The sequence below is a fragment of the Heloderma suspectum genome, chromosome 6, assembly GCF_057233095.1.
Source record: "Heloderma suspectum isolate Gila_16-S chromosome 6, 16-S_ref, whole genome shotgun sequence".
In the NCBI taxonomy this organism is placed as follows: Eukaryota; Metazoa; Chordata; class Lepidosauria; order Squamata; family Helodermatidae; genus Heloderma; species Heloderma suspectum.
Genome location: NC_139463.1, coordinates 48,827,505 through 48,854,601, shown reverse-complemented (window position 1 = coordinate 48,854,601; position 27,097 = coordinate 48,827,505). Strand labels below are relative to the sequence as shown.

At 46.5% G+C, this 27,097-nt stretch overlaps 2 protein-coding genes across 3 annotated transcripts in view; one reads left to right on the top strand and one right to left on the bottom strand.

Moving 5' to 3' along the window:
• Positions 1 to 27,097, top strand: part of LOC146340798 (uncharacterized) — an 815,287-nt gene that overhangs the window by 454,128 nt on the left and 334,062 nt on the right. The window lies entirely within an intron of this gene.
• Positions 1 to 27,097, bottom strand: part of LOC146340800 (tetraspanin-15-like) — a 155,047-nt gene that overhangs the window by 117,842 nt on the left and 10,108 nt on the right. For both annotated transcript variants that reach the window (XM_084807116.1, XM_084807117.1), the window contains exon 2: positions 9,724 to 9,909. In XM_084807116.1, the coding sequence (XP_084663242.1) occupies positions 9,724 to 9,909 (186 nt within the window). The remainder of the gene's footprint in view (positions 1 to 9,723; positions 9,910 to 27,097) is intronic.

Here is a 27,097-nt window from a genome sequence, read left to right as displayed (position 1 = left end):
GGGCTTGCTGCCTTCCGATTAGGAGGCACAGATGGACCATACTGGGGGCAAGACTTGGGAGTCTCCACAGGGGGCAAAAGGATCCTGCTCAGGGGAGCAATAATCAGACTTGCGTAATGGGGGCCATGGCTTGAGAACGGAAGAAAGGGCAAGAAACTTGTTCAAAGCCAAGGAAAATGCATCAAGTGTTGAGTATTGTGCACTGTTGCCTCATCAGATTTCTCTTCTGAAGACACACAGCCTATCTAGTAGTATGAATATCCCGGTTTTCCCCAAAGCATCCTGGGAAATGTAGTTTGCCAAGCATCCTGAGAATTCTGTTAGAGATTACAGAATGGCAGTTCCCACGGTTCCCTGGGGAGAGAGAATCGTTATCACAGGTGGTGCAAAATGCCCCACTGCCTGATGTGGAAGGACACGCACCACCCCACCTCCTATGCTCCCTCCCTCCGTCGCCACCTCCTCCTCTGCCCCCTCACTGCCTCACTCTGCAGGGTTCTTCCTCAGAGTGAAACACGGCAGGCATGGTGTCCATGGAGACACCTGTGCTGCCACTTGGGTCTGGTGGGCTCTCTGGAGCTCTCTGGCTGCAGCTGGAGAGCAGCCAGCATGGCTCTCTGGAGCACCAGCCAGGCTAAGTGTTGCTCTGAGGAGTCCTGAGGAGCAACACCGCAGCAGGAGAGCGGCTGGCAGGGCTCTCCAGAGCACCTGCGGCAGGTAGCAGCAGGGGGCAAGGGCTCTCCCAGTGGGGGGTGGGACATAATCTGCCACCTGAGGTGGGGAATTCACCCTATGTCACGGGAGGACTGGCCCGCATGATTAAACCAGCCATGTAGATATACATGGCTGGTTTAATCACATGGGAAATCACCAAAAAGGAAGCACCTCCTTTTTTCACCATCTACTGTAATATGTGGAGGTTGGGGTGGGGGAGACGTCTGCATCTGTCCCATTAAGGAGTATGTTGCATTTGCATCTCAGACAAATGCACAAATAGCTTCTGTGGATATTGCTGCAAAAAGCACAAAAAGAGGGCGCATGAGTTGCTTGTGTGTTTTCTGCTGCCACTTCCCGTAATGAGAGCCCCGAGTAATGTCACAAGCACTGGAGCACTGCTTGTGATGCCTGGCGCTGCCTCTTTTCCCATACTCTTCCGACTAAGGTGCTGTCCCCTTTGTTTAACTAGGCCCACCTGCCAGCTCTTTCACCTGTTCTTCTATATCGTTCATCATCCTATTATGCAAAGCAGACAGGAGCCAAACCAAAGCGGGATTACCAGGTGTTCAAAAATGTCGAATGCTGAACAAAGAATCCATCATGGGGGAAAGGCACATCTTTCCTTCAGCTGCAGTCTTCTCATGTCCTGCTTCTTATTCCTACAGAAAGGCAGGGGAGAACGATCCATTGTGTGGTGATCTTTATTTCTAGGGCTGAGAAAACATGGTCTCCCACTTGGCAACCCCATCTGAAGACTGCAGAACTGGGAGCAGGGCCAGCCCAAGACAGTTTGCTGCCTGGAGCAAATGGCAAAGATGGTGCCCCACCGCCATACTGAAATGAATTTTACTTCACACTGGCAGCAGGACAGAGTCCTCCACCATACCTGTGGGCAGCAGGATCACTTAGGGCGTGCAAGAGAGGTTGTGTGGTGCGCACACTTCTGTCCTCCAGCAGAAGGGAATGCTGGGGGCAGGGTGTGCTCAGGAACAGCCCCGGGGGGGGGGGGGGACGGACGGACATGGCAGCTGCTTGAATTGGCAGGAAAATTTTGTTTTAAAAGAAAGAAGAGGTGGAAATACCACTTCACCTCTCAAAAACAAATTCCTTTCCTTTTCTCCTTTTGCCATTCCTTGCACAATTTGGCAGAAAAGTTTCCAGAGAAATCTTCAGATCAGCGTTATTTCTCCCATGCAGCAGCTGTAGGGGCCATGCAGCGAGTGGAACTGGCTGACACTTTCTGTACTTGGGTACATATATTCTCAGGGCTGGGAATTTTGTTGTTCAGTCGTGTCTGACTCTTCGTGATCCCATGGACCATGGCACGCCAGGCCTTCCTGTCCTGCGCTCTCTCCCGGAGCATAATCAATTTCATATTCATCACATCAGTGATGCTATCTAGCCATCTCACCCTATGCTGTCCCCTTCTCCTTTTGCCTTCAATCTTTCCCAGCATCAGGGTCTTTTCCAGGGAGTTTTCTCTTCACATTAGGTGGCCAGAATATTTGAGCTTCAGCATCTGTCCTTCCAATGAGCACTCAGGGTTGATTTCCTTTAGGATTGACTGATTTGACCTCCTTGCAGTCCAGGGGACTCGTAAGAGTCTTCTCCAGCACCACAGTTCGAAAGCATCAGTTCTTCGGCGCTCAGCCTTCCTTATAGTCCTGGTTAATAAAGTAATTAAAATTCTGCATCGTGAAAAGCTAGTTCTGCGTCCTGTATGAATTATGCAAATTAAAGGAAGTTGCATACTTTCATTAATTTCTTCAGGTCCTGCTGGTCATTTGGTTATTGATAAAGGCGTCACAATGGTCTACCCTGACTTCTTTGGTCTTTGGTCAGGTGAACCATCGTGGGGAAAACATGGCAGCCTGCCTGACTGCTGATTACAGAGGTATAATTTTGAGTATGTGCCCTTGAAGGTGGGGCCGAAGAGGGATTGTGTTGGTCTGCTGTCCACCCTGTTGCCCAACAGTCCAGAGCTCATCCTGTGCCAGCCCAGGAGCTGCTGGATCTATGTGGGGCTGCCCCATGTGGTGAACCACTGAACTGCAGGTGGCAACTTCTCAGTGGAATACCTTCGGACCCTAGGCTGACTCTGCCCATGCAGGCTGGCCACCGGATCCTCCTAGACAGGAAGGAGTATAAAGGGGCTTCCCGCTCCAAGTGAGCCTTGCTTAAGCAACATGGTTTCCTGAGCACAGGATGACCCTAAAACCGTCTGGCAGGAGCCAGCCAAGCCTTTTCGTTGCAAGTCAAATCAGTCTACCGTCTCATCCAGCTCTAGTTTTGTCAAATGAGAGTCAACTACCCCTTATCAAAGCATTTATTTGAGGAAGCAAACACAAACAGCCCAAAATTATGAACAACATCATCCCAAAAGGTGATCTGATTTGTGTACATCTCCCCCCCCACTTTACAATGACAGGTAGGAAGCCTAACTTGCTAGGTGTGTCTCAACTCCTTGCTGGGTTTGACCACAACGGTCATCTGCTGTGCGCTCTGCAGCGTAAAAGGGACGGGACTGCCACCCGCTAGGCTCAGATGGAACTGCCAACGTAACGGTGAAAGGGATTTCAAAATAAAAGAGGAGCCAGGCTTTTTTATTCCTTGTACTGTGCCACTATCTGTCACTTTGCAAATAATATTTGACAAACCAATAACTCAACAGCCTTAGCTAACCACCCTCTCCACGGCTATAAGAAAACCACTCCCAGATCCTGATTGTTTGCTGGAACAGTTTAATGGCCTTATAAATAACCTGGGAGCACCAGATACCCCTTCAAATTCTCCATATACAGAACAGATTAGAAGGCCATTTACAGGCCTTCTGTGAGTATAGGAAAGCATTTGTTTCTGCGTGGGAAAAGTACCGAATGATAAACCTAGGTTAACTCAATGTTTTCTGTGTAAGGTGATCCCCCCTGCACACATGCCCAGGCAATCTGACACCAGACACCCAAATCAGTGAGACTTCTTTATTGCAGAAAATCCCACGGCAAAAGCTTAAAAATTCTTCAGAAATCATATAGCTGACAGTCAGTAGCTATAGGCGCGTGCAATTCCAGAACAGTCAAAAGCTAAACACTACCACAGTGACTGAGATCCTCATCAATGTGGTTTCCCTGTTGCCATCTCTACGGCTCTGAACGCAAGGGAAGGGACTCGGGATTCCTGGCGTATCTAACCCAGGCAATCCATACACGGGGTTCCAAACCCCAGACAAGGACTGGGAATGATTCCCAGAATGATCCCTCAGGCAAGCAAAGTGGTAAATTCTTGAAAGGCCTAAACAAAACCACTCTCACAGAGTTAGTCCAACTTTGAATCTTTTGTTGATAACTAGAGGCTACATGGTCGAGGCCTATCAAGACCAAGAGAAGGATAAACCCACACACACAAGGAGCTCCGTGCCACTGCTTTCGCATTGGTAGCTCTGTGCTGCATGAGTCCAGGCAGAGGAAGGTCCAAAAATCATAGATCAAACTCAGCCTGCTGGTACACTGAGCTGACAACAAGGACACACAGTCCACAGCAAACGAGAGTTCGAGCCTACAAAAAGCCTGGCAGTACTTTTCATGGCAAGTCTTTAGCGATCCAAAGGTCCAATAAAGGGAGAGTCAAAAGCTAAAGTGCCTCCAGAAGCCCAGACAATGATGGTTCCAAACAGAGAAGGCTTTGGGCAATGAAGACGAGATGGTCCTAGCAAAGGCTCTTCGCCTTTGCATCAGCTTAAAAGGGGACGGCGTGACAGCAAGACTCCTCCTCCGGATCCCTTGACAGACGAGGGCTTTTGGCCTTTCAGCACGGCCCCTGTCTGAACCGGGCGTCACTGATCAGCCCTCCAGCAGCAACGCCTCGCCCTGGGCGACCCTTCTGCAAACCCCTCCCCACCTCCATCAGGTTCTCGTGGACACATTCCAGCCTCCCTGCTGCCAAGGCCAGACCAGCAGGCAGACAGGGAGTGGGGTGATTCCCCCTGGCTCTGCTCTGAAGACACCAACAGAGATAAACTCACACAGACTCTGACATCACAGAGGCTGAATAGGCCCAGGCCCTTCCTGGCTACTTCTAATCAATTCTTAGCTATAACCTACAAGGCCCACTGCAGTGCTGAAGCCAGGCCCTGACAAAGGCAGTGTGGGGGTAGTAGGCATTTCACTGTTCCCCCACCAGCTCATTCTCTGCTGCGGATGTCCCCACCCACCCACGTTACTGGGCTTTTTGCCCCCTAGGTAGGTTCTGAAACTGGATGTAAGGTCACTGATGTTAAGAGGTGGGTCCTGCCACATTTTTGAAGGGCAGAATCAGGAGTGGTTGAATTCCCGCTCACCTACCAATCCCCCCCTACATATTTCACCCTTCTGTCCTGTAGTTCATTATTTTGGCAAAAGAAGATTTACCAAGGGAAGGTGTGGTTCCTCCCTCCATGTGGGCAAGTCCTCAGAAAGCCAGGAGTTAACAGAGTTGTAAATACAGAAAAATAGTCTATCAGGGAGAAAGTTTCAATAGCTTAGATTAGCCTTCTCCCTTACATGCTATGTTTCTGAATTCGGGGAGTTTTGTGCATGGGAGAATGATCAAATCCCCCCGACCCTGGCACCCACAAACTATAGCCTGAAGCGACATAAAGCTTTTTCTGGACTCTCATTTGATTTTGCTAGTCCAAAATGGTTAATGACACCAAAATATTTTGTACGTTTACAGAGAAGTCAATGTAGACAGGTATATTTCTCTTGTTTGTAGGCCATTCAAGTAGAAATAATTTTGAATATTGGAGTCTACATATTTCGATTTTACGTGCTGAATCTCAATTTCACTTTACCTAAGCAATTAACAATGGAGTTCCACGTAAAGTTCTACCACTGTAATTGTCTTAAATTGTCCTTACAAAATCCAGACAATTTGTCCAAACAGTATGAAATTAAGCATGGTGTGCCTGGGTGATGAGCCCCATAATCATGACAAATTTCAGACAGTTCTGTTAAGAAACGGCTGAGATCACAGTTTATTCTTTGTGATTGTCTGTTTTCCTACAACAACAAATAGCCCTTTTTGCCCCATGATGTACCTTTTATTCCCTGCCCACCCCACCTTGCCGCTTTAAATGTAACCACTCAGGGGAGAGCAGGGGCCGTTCCTGTTTGACTGGTTGTTTAACACAGTTGCTGATGGTTAGCCCATTGAGGTCTGGCCTTTTCCTGATTGGCTGAGGCTCACTTTATAAGTGGTACTGCACAATACTCTCATTCGCGACCGAAGCTGGCATTTTATACCGAAATGTTCCACATTTTAAAATCTGATTTTTTAAGGATGCATGAAGTCATAAACTGGATCTACTTATCTAATAATACTGACGTTTAGTGGGGCCCACTCCCAAGCCAGCATGCACAGGAAGGCTGCATGTTTCAAGGCCTCTCCTTACAGCATCCCACGAAACCTCCGACTTGGCACCTCAGCCATCCACAGCTAACCCCCAGCAACGCACACTTCTAGGCTGGTGGCTCCCTGCCAACACTTCCATGTATTATTTCCCAATTCCCATAGTTGGCCCATTCTGAAGTAGCCAGCCACCTCAAGCAATCCCAGGAAAATCTATACTTAAAAAAAGAACAACCCAGTGTGCACGGCATGAGGTAGCTTTGTAGAAATATGAGCTCTTCACCAGTCTGTGGCAAAGACAGGGATTTTCTTTGGGTTTTGCCAGTGAAACAACACCATACAAATTCCATGACCTCTTTGATTCTACAGAAAATAAAAGCCCTATCTGGGCATTCAAGAATAGCTGTACCAAATTATAAGAGTGGGGTCGTGCTGTACAGTCTCCCCCTCTGACATCATGTTTATTACATACTCCCCCACCCTGCAATATTCGCACGTATGATGAACAACTGTAGAAGGGAGGCCTATATTGCAGGGAAGGGCTGCGTAATGCACGCAACTTCGGGAGGTGGGGCTACATGCCGTGGCCCTGATCCCCACCCACGTGAATACATAAGGCTATTATTGAACACCTGCATAGGGCCAAAGGGAATGCAGGAACTACTTGCAGCGACTTTAATTCACAACTTGCTAACTCTAAGAGACGTCATGGCAGCCAGACAAAAATGTGAGTGGCTAAAAGATGTTCAGTGGAGAACACAAGGAGAGGGGCTCTTCTCCACTGGGGCGAGGGGGGAATTGCTCCCAATGCAAAGAGCAACTTTGAAAGAGGGATTTTTGTCAGTCTTGGTTCTTGAAACTGCTGAGGAATTACAAGGAGGGAGAGAGACGGAGAGCGCAGCACAGTGATGAGACAGAGAGGACCGGGCCCTTCTTATCTCCCTCTCCTCCAGTTCAGTCTGTTCTCATCTTCCTGAGCCAGAAAATGATTCAGAAGGATGGAACGAGAGAAGATGGGAAATAGAGGATAAAATTATTTATATACAATTTCTTCTCAGCTGCCCTCTGACTTATAGCTGTGTAGTCTATAAGGAAGGCCAAATCCTGTGGTTATTATTCTGTCAAATTCTTGTTAAAATTAAGAAGATTTTCTCCGCACTTCAGAAGTAAAAGCCATTTAAGAAGCTCCACAGAGGTTTATCTAAAAATCAAAATTGTAGAAAAAAGCAGTTGGAGGATTGGAAATAAACTAAGATGCACATCAAATGATGTCTGTGTGTTCACTGAAGCATGCCATTTAAGAAGCTTCCCATCTTTTAGAGGTGCTTCTGTTGCAAGGCAATTTAGCAGCGCATCTTGGGCTGTCAAATAACCGTTTCATATCAATGTACACACACACACACACACACACACTTTCTTAAAGCAAACAGAACATGACAACGTACATATTCCACAGCGCTCGAAAGATCTTAGGGATTCACCAGATGTTAGATATAACGCTTTGCCCTTATACCGATTTCATCGTGAACAAGACCCTTGGAGAACCAGACTCGAGGAGTCTGGGCATTGTGTCTCTGAAGCAACCGTTTACAGAAAGGAAATTACTAGAAGACCAGGCGTGGCAGATGGGCATGCTTTACATGAATACAAGCTGGAGGGAAAACAAGGGAGTCGCTTCTGACAGCGGGGCACCAAGACTATTTCCAGTTTCTGGAAGCTTTGTCCAGGTCCAGGTACCCTCTAGTCACTCGGCATTAACAGAAATGGACAGGGAGCAGGTGTACTTCAAGGAATGCTTATATAGAGTTCATCACTCCAGATGGCGGCTGAAAGCAAGTCAAGCCAAATCACACTGTAGGCAGAAATGAGATTCCTAGATTTCTCCATCATAAGCAGGGATGTGCATACTTATGCTATTATGCTAATAAAATATGTATTTTATTTTTTTATTTATGGATGCTCATAAGCATCTACAGGACAAGAGTAAGCCCTCCCAAGGTGGCTTAGAAAATTTATAAGACAGCAATAATACGCAATTACAATCCAAATAACTTCTTAATAACTGATAAAAGCCAAACAATAAGACTAAATCTAACCAAGTGCAAACATTGAAATAAACCCTGAACCAAAATGATATATATATCAAGCAGCCCTGTCAAACACTTATGAGGAGGCCACTGAGAACAAATGCATCTTTAGGGCTCTTCTGAAGGACTGCAAAGATGTGGCCTGATGCACCCCAGCTGGTAAGGAGTTCTATAAGCAACTGGTGCCACCACCAAAAAAGCCCTATCGTTTGTGATTGTTCCCAAAGGCAGACATATAAATCCTTAGGATTTAAGTCATGGGTGGGGAACCTGTGGCCCTCTAGATGTTTGACTACAACTCGCATAATCCCTGACCATTAGCCATGCTGGCTGGGGCTGATGGGAGTTGGTCCCACAAAATTTGGAGGGCCACATGTTCCCATCCCCGGTTTAAATGGTGGGACAGAAGTAGCCCTGGGCACTTGACCCCACTGCCAAAGCCAAGGCAGCCAGAATGGCCACTGGCAAGGGAGGGAGGACATTCTCACCAAGTCCCCTCCTAGGAGGATTCTAAGTGCCACGAAGCCAGGCAACTGTGGAAAGAGCCGTGTAGCAGACGCAGCGTTGACTACTTTACCCAGACCTGCTGTACTCCAGGACCAGGTCTGGGGTCAGGTCTGGGGTGGAGGGAGGGCTTGTTTTTTGCCCACTGTCAACCAACATCCAGACAGTCAGAATTTAGGTAGACATCAGGCATATGGGGAGGCGGTTCCCTTGTTGCAAGTTGGATGATCTACACACTGAGGCCTCCCCCTGCGGAGAGGGCCAACAACTTTCTGGAAACATGTTTGCAAGCGACATCTTCACTATATAAAGCACTTTAAGAACCTTTCGTTGAAAACTGGCATATGAATAAAGTTCTGCACCCAGGCAATCTATGTTCTGCACCAAGGGAAGCTGAACACTGCAACCCCTATAAATGATGTGAAGGTTAGGCAGGTTGAGAAGCTCTGTAGAACACTGAAGGCCCATCCCACAAACACAGGAAATCTTGTGCTTCTCAGATTTCACCTGGAGCTGTTCACCCCCTTTCAAGTGTATCTTTACAGACATTGGGACAAAGGGGGAAGAAGCATTTTTCTTTCACTGAAAGTGGAGATCTCCTCTCAACACCACATTTTGCTAGTAATGGGTGAACTCCATTCCACTCAAGCTGGAACTGGATTTGGCAAAACTGAGTTGTTTTCCAAACAACTGTTTTTGTTCCAGGACCAATTCTGAAATTCATTGTGATCCCAATGCATAGCTGCAAGTCTGATGCCTCTTCTTGGGTTGCACTGTTAAAGGTGCATCTATACTGCAGAGTTAAACTGGTTAACCATTCACTCCCTAGGCCTGGGGAGCACTAGTTCTCTGGTAGAAGGGAGCACTAGCATATTCTCAGCATCTCAAAACTATAGTTCCCAAGATTCTGTGGGGTGGGGGAGCCATGACAGTTAAACCGCCACTAATCAGAGATATGTTTATGGTGAAGTCATAGAGCTGGAAGGGACCAAGGTGTGGAGGATGGGCACACGATAGCGGCAACCAGCCTCACCGTTTTCAGCAGCATCCGGTTGTCTCGGAGGGAGCCAACCATTCCAATAAAGGAAACCACGAACATGGTTATACCCAGGAGAAGAAGAATCACAGCTGGAGCGAGGAACAGCCCCTCCAAGGTCCGGTGCGTCTGTCTTTCAACTTTGGCATAAATGCCAATGCACAGTATCACAAGGCCTATGATCTGCAAAGGGGAAGAAGGAAAACATCCGTTACAGGATTGTGCATCACACAAATAAGTGCAGGACTTTGGGAAAGAATGCTGTACCTCTGGAATATACTATTTAAAAAGTGATGGATAAGCAAGCATTTTATAACCATTGTTAAACACTTTAAAACAGTTATTTTGCCCATCATACACAACCCTTCTCTCTACCAAATAGAGCAGAAAAAGGTAGCGGAGATATGAGGAGGGGTTAAGAAAGAGAGCCAGTGTGGTGTAGAGGTTAGAGTGTTGGACTGGGACCCAGGAGACCCGGGTTCTAGTTCCCACTCCGCCATGAAACTCACTGGGTGACTTTGAGCCAGTCACTGACTTTCAGCCTAACCTACCTCACAGGGTTGCTGTGAGGATAAAAACGGAGAGGAAGAGGAACATGTATGCCATCCCGGGCTCTTTTGAGGAAAGGGGGGATATAAATATAAGAAATAAACAAACAAACAAAGATCATGAAGGACTAGGCCAGAAAGCAGGTAGATTGAGAACCACTGGTTGCTCTCAGGATGATTTGCACTGGATCAGCAGGGGTTTCTGACTACCAATAGTTTAACAACAGCACTAACAAAAAGATTTCCCTCCTCCTAAGTAAGGCTGCTCAAATCAAGGAAGCTCGGGGAAAACAGGACGGTGTAGATATGCTTGTGGAGGGACCTCGTTTGACGCTCCTGTGTCTACCTTCCTGCACCACTGTTTTGCGCCTGGCTCTGACTGGCGGACCTCAGCATTCTAGTGAAAAACAAGGCGATTCCTGTGAGCGTAAAGTCTGCCCACCCCTAAGATGCTGAATGTAGATATGGCCCGCTTGGCTTTCCTGTCCACCATTTCTGTAGCAGGGGCCACAGAAAAATATTGGGTTGGGCACAGATGAGGCAAAGGGCACATCTAGCGAGAGGCAAGCTACGGAACCATCATGAGGGCAAACTAGACGTCATGGCTGCATTTACTGTGTCTAGTCCGGACCCCCTTCTAAACAGCTTCAGGGTTCCCAATCAGGACTGAGACCATGGTGTGTCAGGGAAGGGGATGTTAACCCCTCTCTTGACCACAGTCCTGATGAAAATCCCTCTCCAAAGGCATTAGCCCAGAAGCAGGTCTCTAGGCCCTCTCAGTCTGATAGTGGCAGGGATGGGGGGCAGCAGAGTAGGAGCCCCCCCAATCTGGTTTGCAGGGCTCAGTCCACTGGGTGGTACAGTTGGAACCCCTCCTGATAAGGTCCATCACTCACTCCAGTTGCCTGAATGACTGGGGGAGAGGAGATAAACCAGTTGCCTTGATCCGCATCAGTTCTAGCCTATTGTTCAATGGTTTACATGATTTTGTTCAATGATTTATTGAAGTAGGAGGAATCGTTGAACTCAAGAAAGGATTTTTATTGTTCCAGCAAGGTTGGAAACAAAATATACAGAACGATGAAACAGAAGGTTAATGGTGTGAAATTTTTAAAAATGGGAAGAACAAAGAACAGTTAATTAGTTTTTGAAAGGCTACAGCAGCTACACACATCCCTGGCATGCTGATAGCGTTCTCTTTGGCCCCCACCCCCCACTTGCTCTCAAAAGGAAAGCAAATAGCCCACTTTGAAGAGATGGCAAAATGTCTCCTTCTTCAACTGGCTCTTGGCATCATCAACAACTTTGTCAGCAATGTGTGGCACATTTTTATTTAACCATTTCCCTCAGGTAGATTCAACACATCCAGCAGTCTCTGGCTTATTCTGCCCACCATGTAGAAAATCCTATTTTTTTTGGGATGTTTGGAGCCTATAATGATAGTTTCAGAAGTAGTCTTGGAACACTCATGATGATATCTAATATCAAAGAGAGAGGTTTGCACAACCCCCTTGAATTAAATTCTGTTTGGGAACCATTAGTGGAGAGCTAACAACCTGAGGTAGTGTTCTAACTTGTCCATGCAGCATGGGGAAAAAAAAAGAATGTGGATAGACCTAGCTCAGTCTGGGCTCATCTTGGAGAGAGTTTGCTTATGAGGTCAGAATTAGGTGCTCTCTAACGCTTATCACATTTAGATGAAATACACTGTGTTATAAGGGTTTATAAATAAGAATACAGAAGCAGGATCAGTGAGAGTTTGGAATGTCTGGGTTCAAATCTTCTGGGATCATATACTGTACATCAAGCCATTCTTTGAGAAACAGCTCTTTACAGGAATTATACTACTATAGTCCCCATTTCAAGAATAACAGATCTCTTGATTCAAGTAAGACACATGTTGAAGCTACCTGTTAAAGTTGTACATCTTGGTTTCATTTCTGTTAAGTCTGCTTAATATACCACCACCCCAGGCCCTGTATGCAGGTGCCAGTTGGATGTATCCAACTCCAGCAATGTTGAGGACATTTCAGTGGAAGAAATCAGCATCTCCCTTCTGTGCCTTCCTCATTTACCCTCACCTGAATGACCCTAAAGATGCTCTAAAGCCTGGCACTGCCACTATCAAGAATCCATGTGGTCTCATGTTTTATTTTCAACAGCAGCCAAACAGATGTGCACTCCATTTGTAGGTGACTTGCTCAGTGTGTACTCTCTCCCCCTGCCCCCGCCAACACCTATGTCCATGTCTCAGTTGGCAGGCCAATTCCTGCCTCACTAACCATGGGAGGGTAGTGCTTCCAAGGTGTGGCTATTCTTTGAGATATTAATCCAGATACAATGGAGGTTCTCTTAGTATGGAAATTAGGCGATCTAGATGGAGGTGAGAAATGGTCCTAAAAGGGATTGCACTCCTCTTGAAGGGCCAGGTCCCAGGGTCATCACCATCCGAGGAAGAACAACTAAGATCAGTGGGCAGGAGAGCCCTTTACCAGCTAAAGCTGGCACACCAGCTGCAACCCTGTCTAGAACAGTTCGACTTGGCTTTGGTTACCCTTACACTAATTACCTCCGAGCTGGACTACTGTAGTGCACTTTACATTGGGTTTCCTTGAAGAGTCCAGAAACTTCAACAGTGGAAAATGCAACTACCTGGATGTTGCGGGGTTCAGTTCACTGGCATACAGTTGTGCTGGTCACCTGTGTGTTTATTGGCCCAATTCAAGTTAACCTCTAATCAGCTTGGAACCAGGTTATTCTTCACCTGTATGATCCTGCCCATACTTTAAGATGAGCTTCAGAGGTCACTGCTAAGATCAGTTAGATGGGCAGGCATAAGACACTGGCCTTCTCAGTGGGGACCCTGTGGTTATGGAGCTCCCTTTTGAATGAATTACACTTGGCCCCTACAGTACAGGCTTTCAGACAGGGCCTAACAGAGCTCCTCCAGGCTGCTTTCCACAAGTGTGTGTTTGTGTAGCAGGCTTTCGGTGACTGAGCTGTTCATCTACTGGAATCCTTAGAATCTACATTAGATCTATAATGCTTATGTGCTGTCTCATAGTAACAAATACCATTTGGATGTGTCTAATGTGTCGTATCACTCTTTCCTTTGTGTGCCTATAAATACATGTATTATTACTATTAATAATAGTATTATTATTATTAACAACAAGATGAAGAGCATCCCATTTCCTCACATTTCTTAAAGAGCACACAAGTTTCACATCGAGAGAAGACTTCTTCAATTTTCGGGTCTACAGCAGTTGCTCTTGACTCTTATCCTGATAGTGATTAAGTTGATGGACGACAATTGGCTTTCATAGAATCATAGAATCATAGAATAGTAGGGTTGGAAGGGGCCTACAAGGCCATCGAGTCCAACCCCCTGCTCAATGCAGGAATCCAAGTCAGAGCATCCCTGACAAATGGCTGTCCAGCCTCGTCTTAAAGGCCTCCAGTGTGGGAGAGCCCACCACCTCCCCAGGTAATTGGTTCCATTGTCGTATTGCTCTTACAGTCAGGAAGTTTTTCCTGATGTTCAGCCGGAATCTGGCTTCCTGTAACTTGAGCCCATTATTCCGTGTCCTGCACTCTGGGATGATCAAGAAGAGATCCTGGCCTTCTTCTCTGTGACAACCTTTCAAGTACTTGAAGAGTGCTATCATATCTCCCCTCAGTCTTCTCTTCTCAAGGCTAAACATGCCCAGTTCTTTCAGTCTCTCTTCATAGGGCTTTGTTTCCAGTCCCCTGATCATCTTTGTTGCCCTCCTTTGAACCCTCTCCAGCTTGTCTGCATCCTTCTTAAAGTGTGGTGCCCAGAACTGGACACAGTACTCCAGATGAGGCCTAACCAGTGCTGAGTAGAGGGGAACTAGTACTTCCCGGGATTTGGAAGCGATGCTTCTATTAATGCAGCCCAAAATAGCATTTGCCTTTTTTGCAGCCACATCACATTGTTGGCTCATATTCAGCTTGTGATCGACGACAATTCCAAGATCCTTCTTGCTCGTAGTGTGGTTGAGCCACGCATCCCCCATCTTGTAACTGTGCATTTGGTTTCTTTTTCCTAGGTGCAGAACTTGGCATTTGTCCCTATTAAATGCCATTCTGTTGTTTTCTGCCCAGCACTCCAGTCTATCCAGATCACTTTGAATTTTGTTTCTGTCTTCCAAAGTATTAGCTATCCCTCCCAATTTTGTGTCATCTGCAAATTTGATCAGCATTCCCTGCACCTCCTCCTCCAAGTCATTAATAAAAATGTTGAAGAGCACTGGGCCCAGGACTGAGCCCTGCGGTACCCCACTCATTACCTCTCCCCAGCTTGAGAAGGTCCCATTGATAAGCACTCTTTGAGTCCGATTCTGTAGCCAACTGTGGATCCACATGATCGTTGTTTCATCTAGCCCACTTCGAGCAAGTTTGCGCATCAGGATATCATGGGGCACTTTGTCGAAAGCTTTGCTGAAGTCGAGGTATATGATGTCTACAGCATTCCCACGGTCTACAAGGGAGGTGACTTGATCAAAAAATGAGATCAGATTTGTCTGGCAGGACTTGTTTTTGACAAATCCATGTTGGCTTCGAGTAATCACGGCATTGTTGTCAAGGTGCTTCCAGATGGATTGCTTTATGATCTGCTCCAGAATTTTCCCAGGGATTGATGTCAGACTGACTGGTCTGTAGTTCCCAGGTTCCTCCTTTTTACCCTTTTTGAAGATAGGGACAACGTTAGCCCTCCTCCAGTCATCTGGCACTTCCCCGGTCCTCCATGATTTCTCAAAGAGAATAGACAGCGGTTCTGAGAGTTCTTCTGCCAGTTCCTTTATGACTCTAGGATGCAGTTCATCTGGCCCTGGAGATTTGAACTCATTCAAAGTAATGAGGTGTTCCTTGACCATATGCCTGTCGATCTCAAGCTGCAATCCTGCCCCTTCAGCCTGTACTTCGCCTTTGCCAGGGGGGTCATAGACCCTCTTTTGGGAGAAGACTGAGCCAAAGTAGGAATTGAGCACCTCTGCCTTTTCTTTGTCATCTGTTATCATTTTGCCATCCTTATTTAATAGCTGAACAACCATTTCTTTCCTCTGCCTTTTACTATGCACGTAGCTGAAGAAAGCCTTTTTGTTGTTTTTAGCATCCCTCGCTAACCTCACCTCGTTCTCCGCTTTAGCCTTCCTGACGCCATCCCTGCAATTCTGTGCTACCTGCCTGTACTCTTCCTTTGTTACTTGGCCTTCTTTCCACTTCCTATATGTGTCCTTTTTTGTTTTCAGGTCATCCCTAAGCTTTTTGTGAAGCCACATTGGCTTCTTCTGTTGTCTTCCACCTTTTCTTCTTGTTGGAATTGTTTGTGATTGTGCCTTGAGAATTTCCTTTTTTAAAAGTTCCCACCCATCTTGGACTCCTTTTCTCGCTAGCATTGTTTGCCATGGGACCTTACTGATCATTGTTCTGAGTTTATTAAAATCAGCTTTCCTAAAATCCAGGGTACGCGTTTGAGTACACTCGGCTTTTGCTTCCCTTAGAACCAAGAACTCAAGTACAACATGGTCACTTTCCCCCAGAGTTCCTGTAACTGCTACTTTATCCACTAAGTCATCTCTGTTGGTTAGGATCAAGTCAAGGATAGCCGATCCTCTAGTTCCTTCCTCTACTTTCTGTAGGAGGAAGTTATCCGCCACACAAGTCAGGAATTTCCTGGAGGGGCCATGTTTTGCAGAAAATTTCCCCTCTTGCGTACATCTGACTGAAACTGGCAATTTGCTCTGAAGTACCACATACTGTCAAAAGCCCATGTACTTTACGTCCATCATGGTAATGCAGAGGTTGAGAGGGAAGGAGAGCAAACGGATTGTTTCTCTGCCAGTTCAAGATGGTTCAAAAGGCAAACACACCAATGCAGCCTTCGAGAACCAGCCATTATCAGTTCCACAAGAACTGTGAGCAATAGTTTCAAAAGTAAATTCAGCAATTTTTCAGCACATTGTACTGTTATCATTGCCACCTGGTTTAAAGCAAAAGAACAGTACCACTACCATACCCAGTGCTGTCTTTGTAAAAATCTGTTTATGCACACATGGACAGATTGAACAGATAATATAGGGTCCACATAGGTATCAGTTCAGCCTCTCAAAATCCAACTTGAAGAAACAGTTTGGCAATGGGGATTTAGCCAGAGAAAAAGTAGGAGGCTTTTTGCAAGCTGCTAAGGAACAGCCAGAGTGGTGTGCTCCAAGAACATGCTGGTCTTTTGGCAGTGGCGGGGGGACGGGAATGAATCATAGCATAGTAGGGTTGGAAGGAGCCTATAAGACCATCGAGTCCAACCCCCTGCTCGATGCAGGAATCCAGGTCAGAGCATCCCCGACAGATGGCTGTCCAGCCTCCTCCTAAACGCCTCCAGGGTGGGAGAGCCCACCGCCCCCCCAGGTAATTGGTTCCATTGTCATATTGCTCTAACAGTCAGGAAGTTTTTCCTGATGTTCAGCCGGAATCTGGCTTCCTGTCACTTGAGCCCACTCTTCCGTGTCCTGCACTCTGGGAGGATCGAGAAGACAGCCTGGCCTTCCTCTCTGGGACAACCTTTCAAGGACTTGAAGAGCACTATCCTATCTCCCCTCAGTCTTCTCTTCTCAAGGCTAAACATGCCCAGTTCTTTCAGTCTCTCCTCATAGGGCTTTGTTTCCAGTCCCCTGATCATCTCCGTTGCCCTCCTCTGAACCTTCTCCAGCTTGTCTGCATCCTTCTTAAAGTGTGGTGCCCAGAACTGGACACAGTACTCCAGATGAGGCCTAACCAGTGCTAAGTAGAGGGGAACTAGTACTTCCCGGGATTTGGAAGCTATGCTTCAAAATAGCATGGGGAACTGCTGCTGATTTAAAGACCAGACCTGCTTCTTAAGTGCCTATTCAAGTCTCCAGTACTTTCTGTTGCAATCCAAAATGAACCTGGCAACCCACCTTTTCTCCTTCTCACTTATAGGAAACACACCCTGAAATGTAAGCATGTCCCTGCACAGACACAACTAACACCTCAGAAATACTAAAAACGTCTATTTCTGCTTCATTGACTACGCTAAAGCCTTTGATTGTGTGGATCACAACAAACTGTGGCAAATTCTTAAAGAGATGGGAGTACCAGACCACCTTACCTGTCTCCTGAGAAACCTGTACAAGGCTCAAGAAGCAACAGTAAGAACCGGACATGGAACAACCGATTGGTTCAAAATTGGGAAAGGAGTACGACAAGGCTGCATATTGTCGCCCTGCTTATTTAATTTATATGCAGAATACATCATGAGAAACGCTGGGTTGGATGAATCACAGATCGGAATTAAGATTGTTGGGAGAATTATCAACAACCTCAGAGACGCAGACGATACCACCCTAATGGCAGAAAGCGAAGAGGATCTAAAGAACCTCTTGTTGAGGGTGAAAGTGGAGAGTGCAGAAGCTGGTTTGAAACTCAACATTAAAAAAACAAAGATTATGGCATCTAGCCCCATCACTTCCTGGCATATGGAACGGGAAGAAATGGAAGCAGTGACAGATTCTATTTTCTTGGGCTCCAAGGTCACCGCAGATGGTGACTGTAGCCATGAAATTAAAAGACGCTTGCTCCTTGGGAGGAAAGCTATGGCCAACCTAGACAGCATAGTAAGAAGCAGAGACATCACCTTGCCTACAAAGGTTTGTATAATCAAAGCTATGGTTTTCCCAGTAGCAACGTATGACTGTGAGAGCTGGACTATAAGGAAGGCTGAGTGCCGAAGAATCGATGCTTTCGAACTGTGGTGCTGGAGAAGACTCTTATGAGTCCCCTGGACTGCAAGGAGGTCAAATCAGTCCACCCTAAAGGAAATCAACCCTGAGTGCTCATTGGAAGGACAGATCCTGAAGCTGAAGCTCAAATATTTTGGCCACCTAATGCGAAGAGAAAACTCCCTGGAAAAGACCCTGATGCTGGGAAAGATTGCAGGCAAAAGGAGAAGGGGACGGCAGAGGATGAGATGGCTAGGTAGCATCACCAATGCAATGAATATGGACTTGAGCACACTCCAGGAGAGAGCATAGGACAGGAAGGTGTGCTATGGTCCATGGGGTCATGAAGAGTCGGACACAACTTAACGACTGAACAACAGCAACAATGAACTAAATTCCAGATGTCTAGCTTGTGGGAAAGTCCCTTAACAATTTGATGCCCCATGAAGAGGAGTGCAATCAATAGGCTCCAAACGTCTTTTTATACATTCATCCAGAAGTTTAAGAATAAAATCCATTTCAAGAAACTAATGTTGAAGACCGGGCACTATAGCAGAAATGTTATTTGAGGCTTCATTGAAAATGCCTGAAAAGAGGAGTCTGAGAAAAAAAAAACCCAGCTGAGAGAACGTGAGACATGCTCTGTATCTCATGCATGCGTGCCTGATACTGATCAGACAATCTTTCATTTTAATTACAAGGTGAACAACAATGAACCCTGGAATATCAATGGTACATAAGTAATGGACTTGGCAGCAGACCGAAGACTGTTATACTCATGTAATTTTTGCAGCTAGCAGAAAAAGAAATCTGTTCCTCAGAAAAGATGTTCCTCTGTCACTAAGACTACAAAAGCAACAGGGGAATTCCACGTGTAAACTTATCTAACTTCAAAGTTAGTGCAGATCACATATACACTGATGGGATAGAAGCTGGCAGTGACTGACCAAGAAAGAAAATGTTGACTCCGTGTGAGGATGCTGTGAAAAAGGCAAATTCCATGTTGGGCACAATTAGGAAAGGAATAGAAAACAGAACTGCCAATATCATACTGCCCATATACAAATATATTGTGTGATAACACTTGGGATACTGTGTACAGTTCTGGGGAGTGTCTCCATGAGCGATTTACTCTGAGCTGGCTGCGTTTAGAGGTGATAGGGGATAGACGACGTCGTGGCCATCCAGCAGCCACCCTGGAGCTCATCAGGGAAAAACTGGATTTCCTGAGACTGCTTAAAATCCGATTCTTTTTCTCAAGTCCAGTTCTCAGTGATATAGTTACTGTGTGCCCCAACCCCCACATTGACCACAGGTATGCTGGCCCTGCCCAGGGGTGTGCCTTTCACCATGACCCCAGTCAAGGGGAGTTTCCTGTGTGTTTCCCATCCCTGCACAAACCAATTAGTATTTAATCAGAAGTAGCTCCCATTGTGCTCAATGAGGTTTGTCTCCTGAATGTGCACACCAGCATTTACAGAGATCCCCCTCAACTGAAATAGCAGATTTTAAAGCACTAATTCCCTAAAGGCTGTAAAGCGCTTTGCTGAAGCTGCAATTCTGTTTGGTTTATTGCCATTTGGAAGCAACTACTTCCACCTGTGATCACTGGATCCTGTGCAGCATCGGGTTAGAAAGGGGGCTGGTTTCCCATCCCTTTATTTCCCCTCTGTCTTTTCCAGCACAAACATACATGTGTCTACTCAGAAGTAACTCCCATTGTGGTCACTGAGGCTTGTCCCTGAAATGTGCACTCCCGGAATTACTAGATTCCCATGAATCGAAATAATGCATTTAGGAGCCTTACTGTCAAAGCTTTGACGCGTCAATTGATCACATCATTGGCTGATCAAAGCAAAAAGAACATTGTGTTCTTTTAGAGATTGTTCTTTAAGGGAGCAAATAATGCTGAGGGGTGGAGGTGGGGGGAGAGAAGGAGATTGTTCCCAGCATTGTCAGTTTCAGGGGAAGGAGCACATTGTGTTCCTTTAGTGATTGTTCTTTAATGGAGTAAATAATGGGAGGGGGGAGAGACAGAAAGATAGAGAAGGAGAGTGATTTATGTAGTGACACAGGAGGAAAACTTGTGGGATTTTATCGAAGGTGAAAGGGGGGAGAGCCTGGAGGGGGGGAGCCTCACTTATTGGTTGAGCAGCCCCTGTCCATCAGGTGATGTTCACTCTTACCCCCCCCCCCCCCGGAAGTATGTTCTGTCAAGTGACTTTTACTGGTGCAATACATTCCCTCGTGGAGCCCTGTGCAGAGCAAAGTCGGCTCCTTGAAAAATTTGGGTAAGCCACAATCAGCTTCTCCTTCTGTCTCCTTCCGTTGTCATAGAGAAACCCTCCTTGTCACTGCACTTCTATCAAAAGGCTGGAACAACTCTCCTACAAGGAAAGCTTACAATATCTGGGACTGATTAGCTTAGAAAAAAGGCAAGTAAGAAGTCTACATGATAGAAGTGAATAAAATTATGCCTAGTCTGGAGAAAGAGGATAGGCCTCTCATAATACTCGAACCTGGGGTCATCCCATGAACCTGAATGGTGGGAGATTCATGACAAATAAAACTGCATGGAATTTGCTACCATAATATGTGATGAGGGCCACCAATTGGAATCGCTTTAAAAGGGGTATTAGGCATGGAAGATAAGGCTATCAATGGCTACTAAACATGATGGCTATGGTTTGCCTAAAGTATTAGAGACAGCGTGCCTCTGTGTGCCAGCTGTTGGGGAACACAGGCGAGGGTGGGTGTTTGCACTCATGTCCTGCTTGTGGGCTTCCCAGCGCATTGGGCTGGCCACAGTGTGAGCGGAATGGACCCCTGGACTCTTGGTCTGACTCAGCAGGAATCTTCTTATGTCCTTAAAAAGAGGACCCAACAGCAGATGAACTTGCATGGAGAGTGAAAATAAATGTTTAGAGGGGAGGAGAAGAGTGACAGGATCATAGGGATTAGTGGGGACTAGGGATGTATGGATTTTACAAATCTGTTCCATCAGGTGCGTTTCATTCCATCATGTGCTCAGTGATGGAATCGGATTTTTTTTAGGAATGTGTGAGAATTTCATTTCCATTTACAAATAATGCGAACATGTTCTGTTCCAACCCTGTACGTGAACACGAGTAGGAATGCAAGTCTCAGGAAATTTCTGCAACTTCCCAAAATTGCATTTGCATTTGGAAGTGTGGGCCTGGGCAGATGCAAACTTTTGCAAATCCCCCTCAAAAGTAAAAAAAAAAAACCCAGCCCACAGGTCTGCTGCAGAATCCACAGGTCAGATTCATAGAAATCTGAATGCATTTGAATTGGTTGCAGATTTCTCTGACATCCCTAGTAGGGACATCCTGGATTAGCTGAAGAGATGTTGCTGAATGGAGGATGTTGCAGCAGCAAATGCCACTCATCCCAGGTTAAGTGTTCTGACATCTGAAAAAGAGAGGGAGAGAGACAGACAGACAGACAGACAGACAGACAGAATAATGCGGTATGAAAGAGAAAATGGGATATGATTTGACTCACTCCTCGCTCCCAAGAGGAGTAAAAAATCTCTCTCCTACTGACCACTGCAAGTCTTTCCACACATCCCAACCTCCAGCCAGGAGCACTGAGCACATAATGCAAACACATTGCTTTATCCCTTCCTTATCTGTGTTAGAAATGGCCTTAAAAAAACCAGCCACCAACAAAAGGAACAGGGGTCCACAGAATCATAAAATCATAGAATAGTAGGGTTGGAAGGGGCCTATAAGACCACCGAGTCCAACTTCCTGCTCAATGCAGGAGTCCGAGCATCCCTGACAGATGGCTGTCCAGTCTCGTCTTGATGCCTCCAGTGTGGGAGAGCCCACCACCTCCCTAGGGAATTGGTTCCATTGACATATTGCTCTAACAGTCAGGAATCTTTTCCTGATTTGCAGCCAGAATCTGGCTTCCTGTCACTTGAGGCCATTGTTCCGTGTCCTGCACTCTGGGATGATCGAGAAGAGATCCTGGCCTTCTTCTCTGTGACAACCTTTCAAGGACTTGAAGAGCGCTATCCTATCTCCCCTCTTCTCGAAGCTAAACATACCCAATTCTTTCAGTCTCTCCTCAGAGGGCTTTGTTTCCAGTCCCCTGATCATCTTTGTTGCCCTCCTCTGAACCCTCTCTAGCTTGTCTGCATCCTCCTTAAAATGCGGTGCCCAGAACTGGACACAGTACTCCAGATGAGGCCTAACCAGTGCTGAGTAGAGGGGAACCAGTACTTCCTGGGATTTGGAAGCTATGCTTCTACTAATGCAGCCCAAAACACCATTGGCCTTTTTTTGCAGCCACATCACACTGGTGGCACATATTCAGCTTGTGATCGACAACAATTCCAAGATCCTTCTCACTTCTGGTGTTGTTGAGCCAAGTATCTCCCATCTTGTAACTGTGCATTTGGTTTCTTTTTCCTAGGTGCAGAACTTGGCATTTTTCCCTATTAAATGTCATTCTGTTGTTTTCAGCCCAGCACTCCAGCCTATCAAGATCACTTTGAATTTTGTTTCTGTCTTCCAGGGTATTAGCTACCCCACACAATTTTGTGTCATCTGCAAATCTGATCAGCATTCCCTGCACCTCCTCCTCCAAGTCCATAAAAAACTTTTATGGACTTGCAGGGATGGCGTCAGGAAGGCTAAAGTTGAGCTGAGGTTAGTGAGGGAGGCTAAAAGCAACAAAAGGCTTTCTTCAGATACGTGCATAGTAAAAGACAAAGGAAAGAAATGGTGGTTCAGCTACTCAGTGAGGATGGCAAAATGATAACAGATGACAAAGAAAAGGCAGAGGTGCTCAGTTCCTACTTTGGCTCAGTCTTCTCCCAAATGAGGGTTTATGACCCCCAGGCAAAGACGAAGTACATGCTGAAGGGGCAGGATAGCAGCTTGAGATCAATGGACATATGGTCAAGGAACACCTAATGACTTTGAATGAGTTCAAATCTCCAGGGCCAGATGAACTGCATCCTAGAGTCATAAAGGAACTGGCAGAAGAACTCTCAGAACCACTGTCTATTCTCTTTGAGAAATCATGGAGGACGGGTGAAGTGCCAGATGACTGGAGGAGGGCTAATGTGGTCCCTGTCTTCAAAAAGGGTAAAAAGGAGGAACCTGGGAACTACAGACCAGTCAGTCTGACATCAATCCCTGGGAAAATTCTGGAGCAGATGATAAAGCAATCCATCTGGAAGCACCTTGAAAACAATGCCGTGATTACTTGAAGCCAACATGGATTTGTCAAGAACAAATCCTGCCAGACTAATCTGATCTCATTTTTTGATCAGGTCACCTCCCTTGTGGACTGTGGGAATGCTGTGGACATCATATACCTCGACTTCAGCAAAGCTTTCGACAAAGTACCCCATGATATCCTGATGAGCAAACTAGCTCAAAGTGGGCTAGATGAAACAACTACCAGGTGGATTCACAGTTGGCTACAGAATCGGACTCAAAGAGTGCTTATCAATAGGATCTTCTCAAACTGGGGAGAGGTAATGAGCACGGTACTGTAGGACTCAGTCCTGGGCCCAGTGCTCTTCAACGTTTTTATTAATGACTGTCTTCGTAGCTCCACTTGGCGGTATCTTTTGTTCCCACACGGATGAGAAGGGATACCTGTCAGTGGTCTTTATGAGTGTAGGCAACCCTTTAGTCACGTCTCTAATCCGTCCTCCTGGGAGACAGAGTACCTGGCGAGTCCATGGGTCTTCTCGACATACTTGGGTTCCAATCCCATGCAGCAAGGAGTCTCCCACTACTACTCCTCTTCTCTTCTTGTTGTTGTAGGCCTTGGTTTCATTGCCTCTGCTTGACCAACCTTCAGCCTCTTGCTGCTGTAGTTCCACCATTCTGTCTAACTCTTCATCTTCTTATTCCCTTGAGGGTCGACAGTCGCCGCTCCAGTCCTCTTACTTTTCCTTCTAACAGTGCAATTAACTTGCACTTGTTGCATGTGTAGGGCATGTTGATCTCAGGCAAGAAAACAAGCATTGCACACACCTTGCACGTCACCACCACTGGAGAGTTTTTTTCTTTCCATAGTCTCTATTCCCTTTTTGTTTCTAGCTTTCTGATTGTACTGGGATAGCCTGTGCTTTGTCCTCTATTCAGTGGAGATTAACAACAGAGTCACACTGGTATAGAAGTGTGTGTTACAAGAAAAAGTCATTAAAAAAAATTGTTAGGGACCTCCCCCTAGACCCCCTGCTGAACTCCTATTTGCTCTCCCAGTTCGCTCGTTCTCATCCCTTGCTCTCTGGGAGCTTGCTTGCTTGTATAGCCCCTAGACCACCTAGGGCAGCTTCCTCTGCTCTACTCAGTTCGGAGTCAGGAAACAGAATGAAACTCCCCGCCCACACAGGTGCTGAGAGTAATCAGGCCACATCCCTTCAGTCACAGCTCTCAGGACATGCCCCTTCAACTGGAGCTCGCAGGAGCACATGGTGAGCACATGGGTTCTCCAGAAGGATCTAAGGGATATAAGTGTTGAAAACCAAATTGCAACACAATCATGAGAATGAATGCAGTCAGCCATGCAAAGGTTAATCTTGGTGGCTCAGAAGCACAAGAGCACTCCTTGGGAGGCCCAATTTAAAGAGAGGTTTGCACTATTCTGCCACACTCCACATCTCAGCCACCTTTTAGTACAAATACAGCAAACCAGCAAAGCAATCATATTATTACTGTCATGTCATTATTGGCATGATATATCACAGGAAAGGATGAAACACTTCTTTGCCCAGCAGATGCTTGTTTAATTCCATTTTTAAAGGTCAGTTATTTCAGCGAAGCAGCAGCAAACAACTGAAGCTGCCTTATTAAAAAGGGCAGTGCACACACTGAGTTTAGTTTTGGCTACTAGACAGCTCTTAGATGCTGTGCATTTCTCACAATGCTTGCTCTAGAGCGGCTTGGAGTGTGCATCCCCTCCTTTCACCACACCTCAAAGACACCTAGGGGTGTACGAAACCCCATTTACCTGGCTCCGCCGGGTTCTGCAGGTGGGGGGAGGTGATCCATTCCTCCCCCCGGAATCCTGCCTGGCTGGCTCCGCTCTGCAGCCAGGCTGCGGAGCTGCCGGCCAGGCCAACCCGCAGCGGGGCCTCCAGCCGCTGCTGGGCTGGTGTGGACGCAAATGGCATCCTGTGTAGGGGATGCTATTTGCGTCCCTACACCAGTCCGTGATAGGCTACGTAAATATTTACATAGCCTATCATGGCAAAAAAAAAAAAAGGGAACGCAAATGGCGGCGGCTATGGTGGCCACCATTTGCGTTCCCTTTTTTAGCTGTGATAGGCTACATAAATATTTATGTAGCCTATCATGGTAAAAAAGGGAATGCAAATGGCGGCACCATAGGTGCCACCATTTGCGTTCCCGTTTTTTGCCGTGATAGGCTACGTAAATATTTACGTAGCTTATCACAGCCTCCGCAGGGACGCAAATGGTGTCCCTGCGTTAGCCATGATAGGCTACGTAAGTATTTACGCAGCCTATCACGGCCATTCGAAAGATGCGCAAATGGCGGCTGCAGATGCGGCTGCCATTCGAGGAGCACCAGAACGGCCAAGCAAGGTAGGCTCCGTTCCGGGCCCATTTCGCAGGGGGGGGGTGGGGGGCTTCGTTCCGCCACGGATTTCGGGGGGCCGAATGCACTGGCATTTGGCCTCACCGAGATCCGTGGCGGAATTCTCTGCCATGCTTAAAGACACCACAGGGGGTGGAGTGGGGGAGGGATATCACATTTTTGAATACTCCTGCTATAGGTAGATAGGAAGGACTGGATATAAACCACCTGCAAGTAGAAATCTAGCACAGCATGGAACAGGATGGATTAGAACCTAGTTTCCTACTTGCATTGTTTCAAAAATACATACAGGAATGTTCAAAAATGTGATCCTCCCTCTCGATCTGAACTGGTAGATCCTACTACCCCATTTTGCTGCATGTGTCAACCAATCTTGAGCTGCTCACAGAACTGTAACAGGGAGATCCCTAGTTCATAAAACATTTTTTATCTAATTCAGTTCAATTTGCTTAAAACCAAAAGTCACCGCAAAACAGGAGAAGAAAAGGGAGGCACAAACCACATCTCAAGGATGGGACTCAGCCCCGGGCCTGCTTTGCAAGGTTCAGTCTCCAGTTCAAAGGATTTCAGGTAGCAGGACCAGGGACATCTTCTGCTGCTAATATTTGGCGCCTCAGGCACCTGCATGCTCTACACGGTATGCGCTCCTTTGCGTTAAACTATCAGCCTGCTTTGGCTGATACCATGAAGTCAGTTGAAACTTCTAAGTATACCAAAATAGAATTTGTGCGTTCCTTTTCTCCTTCACTTCCATCCTTTGATCCTGAGCAGAGAGCAGATGTCCAGTGTGGTGGGTGAGTGAGGGTATGGATCTCTGCAGGACCTTTCCCAGGGGAGAGGGCAAAGCTGCATGGTGGTGGTATGTGATTGTTAATTCACAGCGGCACATACTTTGCATAGAACACACCTGTGCATTTTCCTTCTGTGATTGTGTTTTGCTGCTTAGTGTCACATTCCATAACATATACCGAGTTGCAGAAAAGCCTGGGAATTTGACAGCAGTAATGCAAGGCCCAATCTACACGGCTGATTTAGTGCGGAGCAATAGGACATCAGGGTTGTTCGCGACAAATGACACTGTCACCAATCCGCAGCCACTCCACAGCTTCCCTCTGGAAAAGGCCCATTTTCGGAGTCTTTTTAGTGTGACTTTTCCCCTTAAACACGGCTCCCACGTGGTTCCACTGCAGTGTGCCCCCCCCCCCGACGTTGAATCCTGGGCATTCTGTGACCTGACAGCAACCTGGTCAAGGGGTGGGGCCGCCCCCCCTCAATTCTCTCTTTTTCCCCATTCGCAGTAGAGCTGCTTTCCCATTCACAATATCTAGCCTCTTTCCCCGCATTCACAGTATCACATTTACACTGTTTCAGGCATTCACAATAGCGGTGTAGCTGCTTCACCCATTCAAATTATGTATCCTGTTTTTCCCATTCACAATAGCGCAGTAT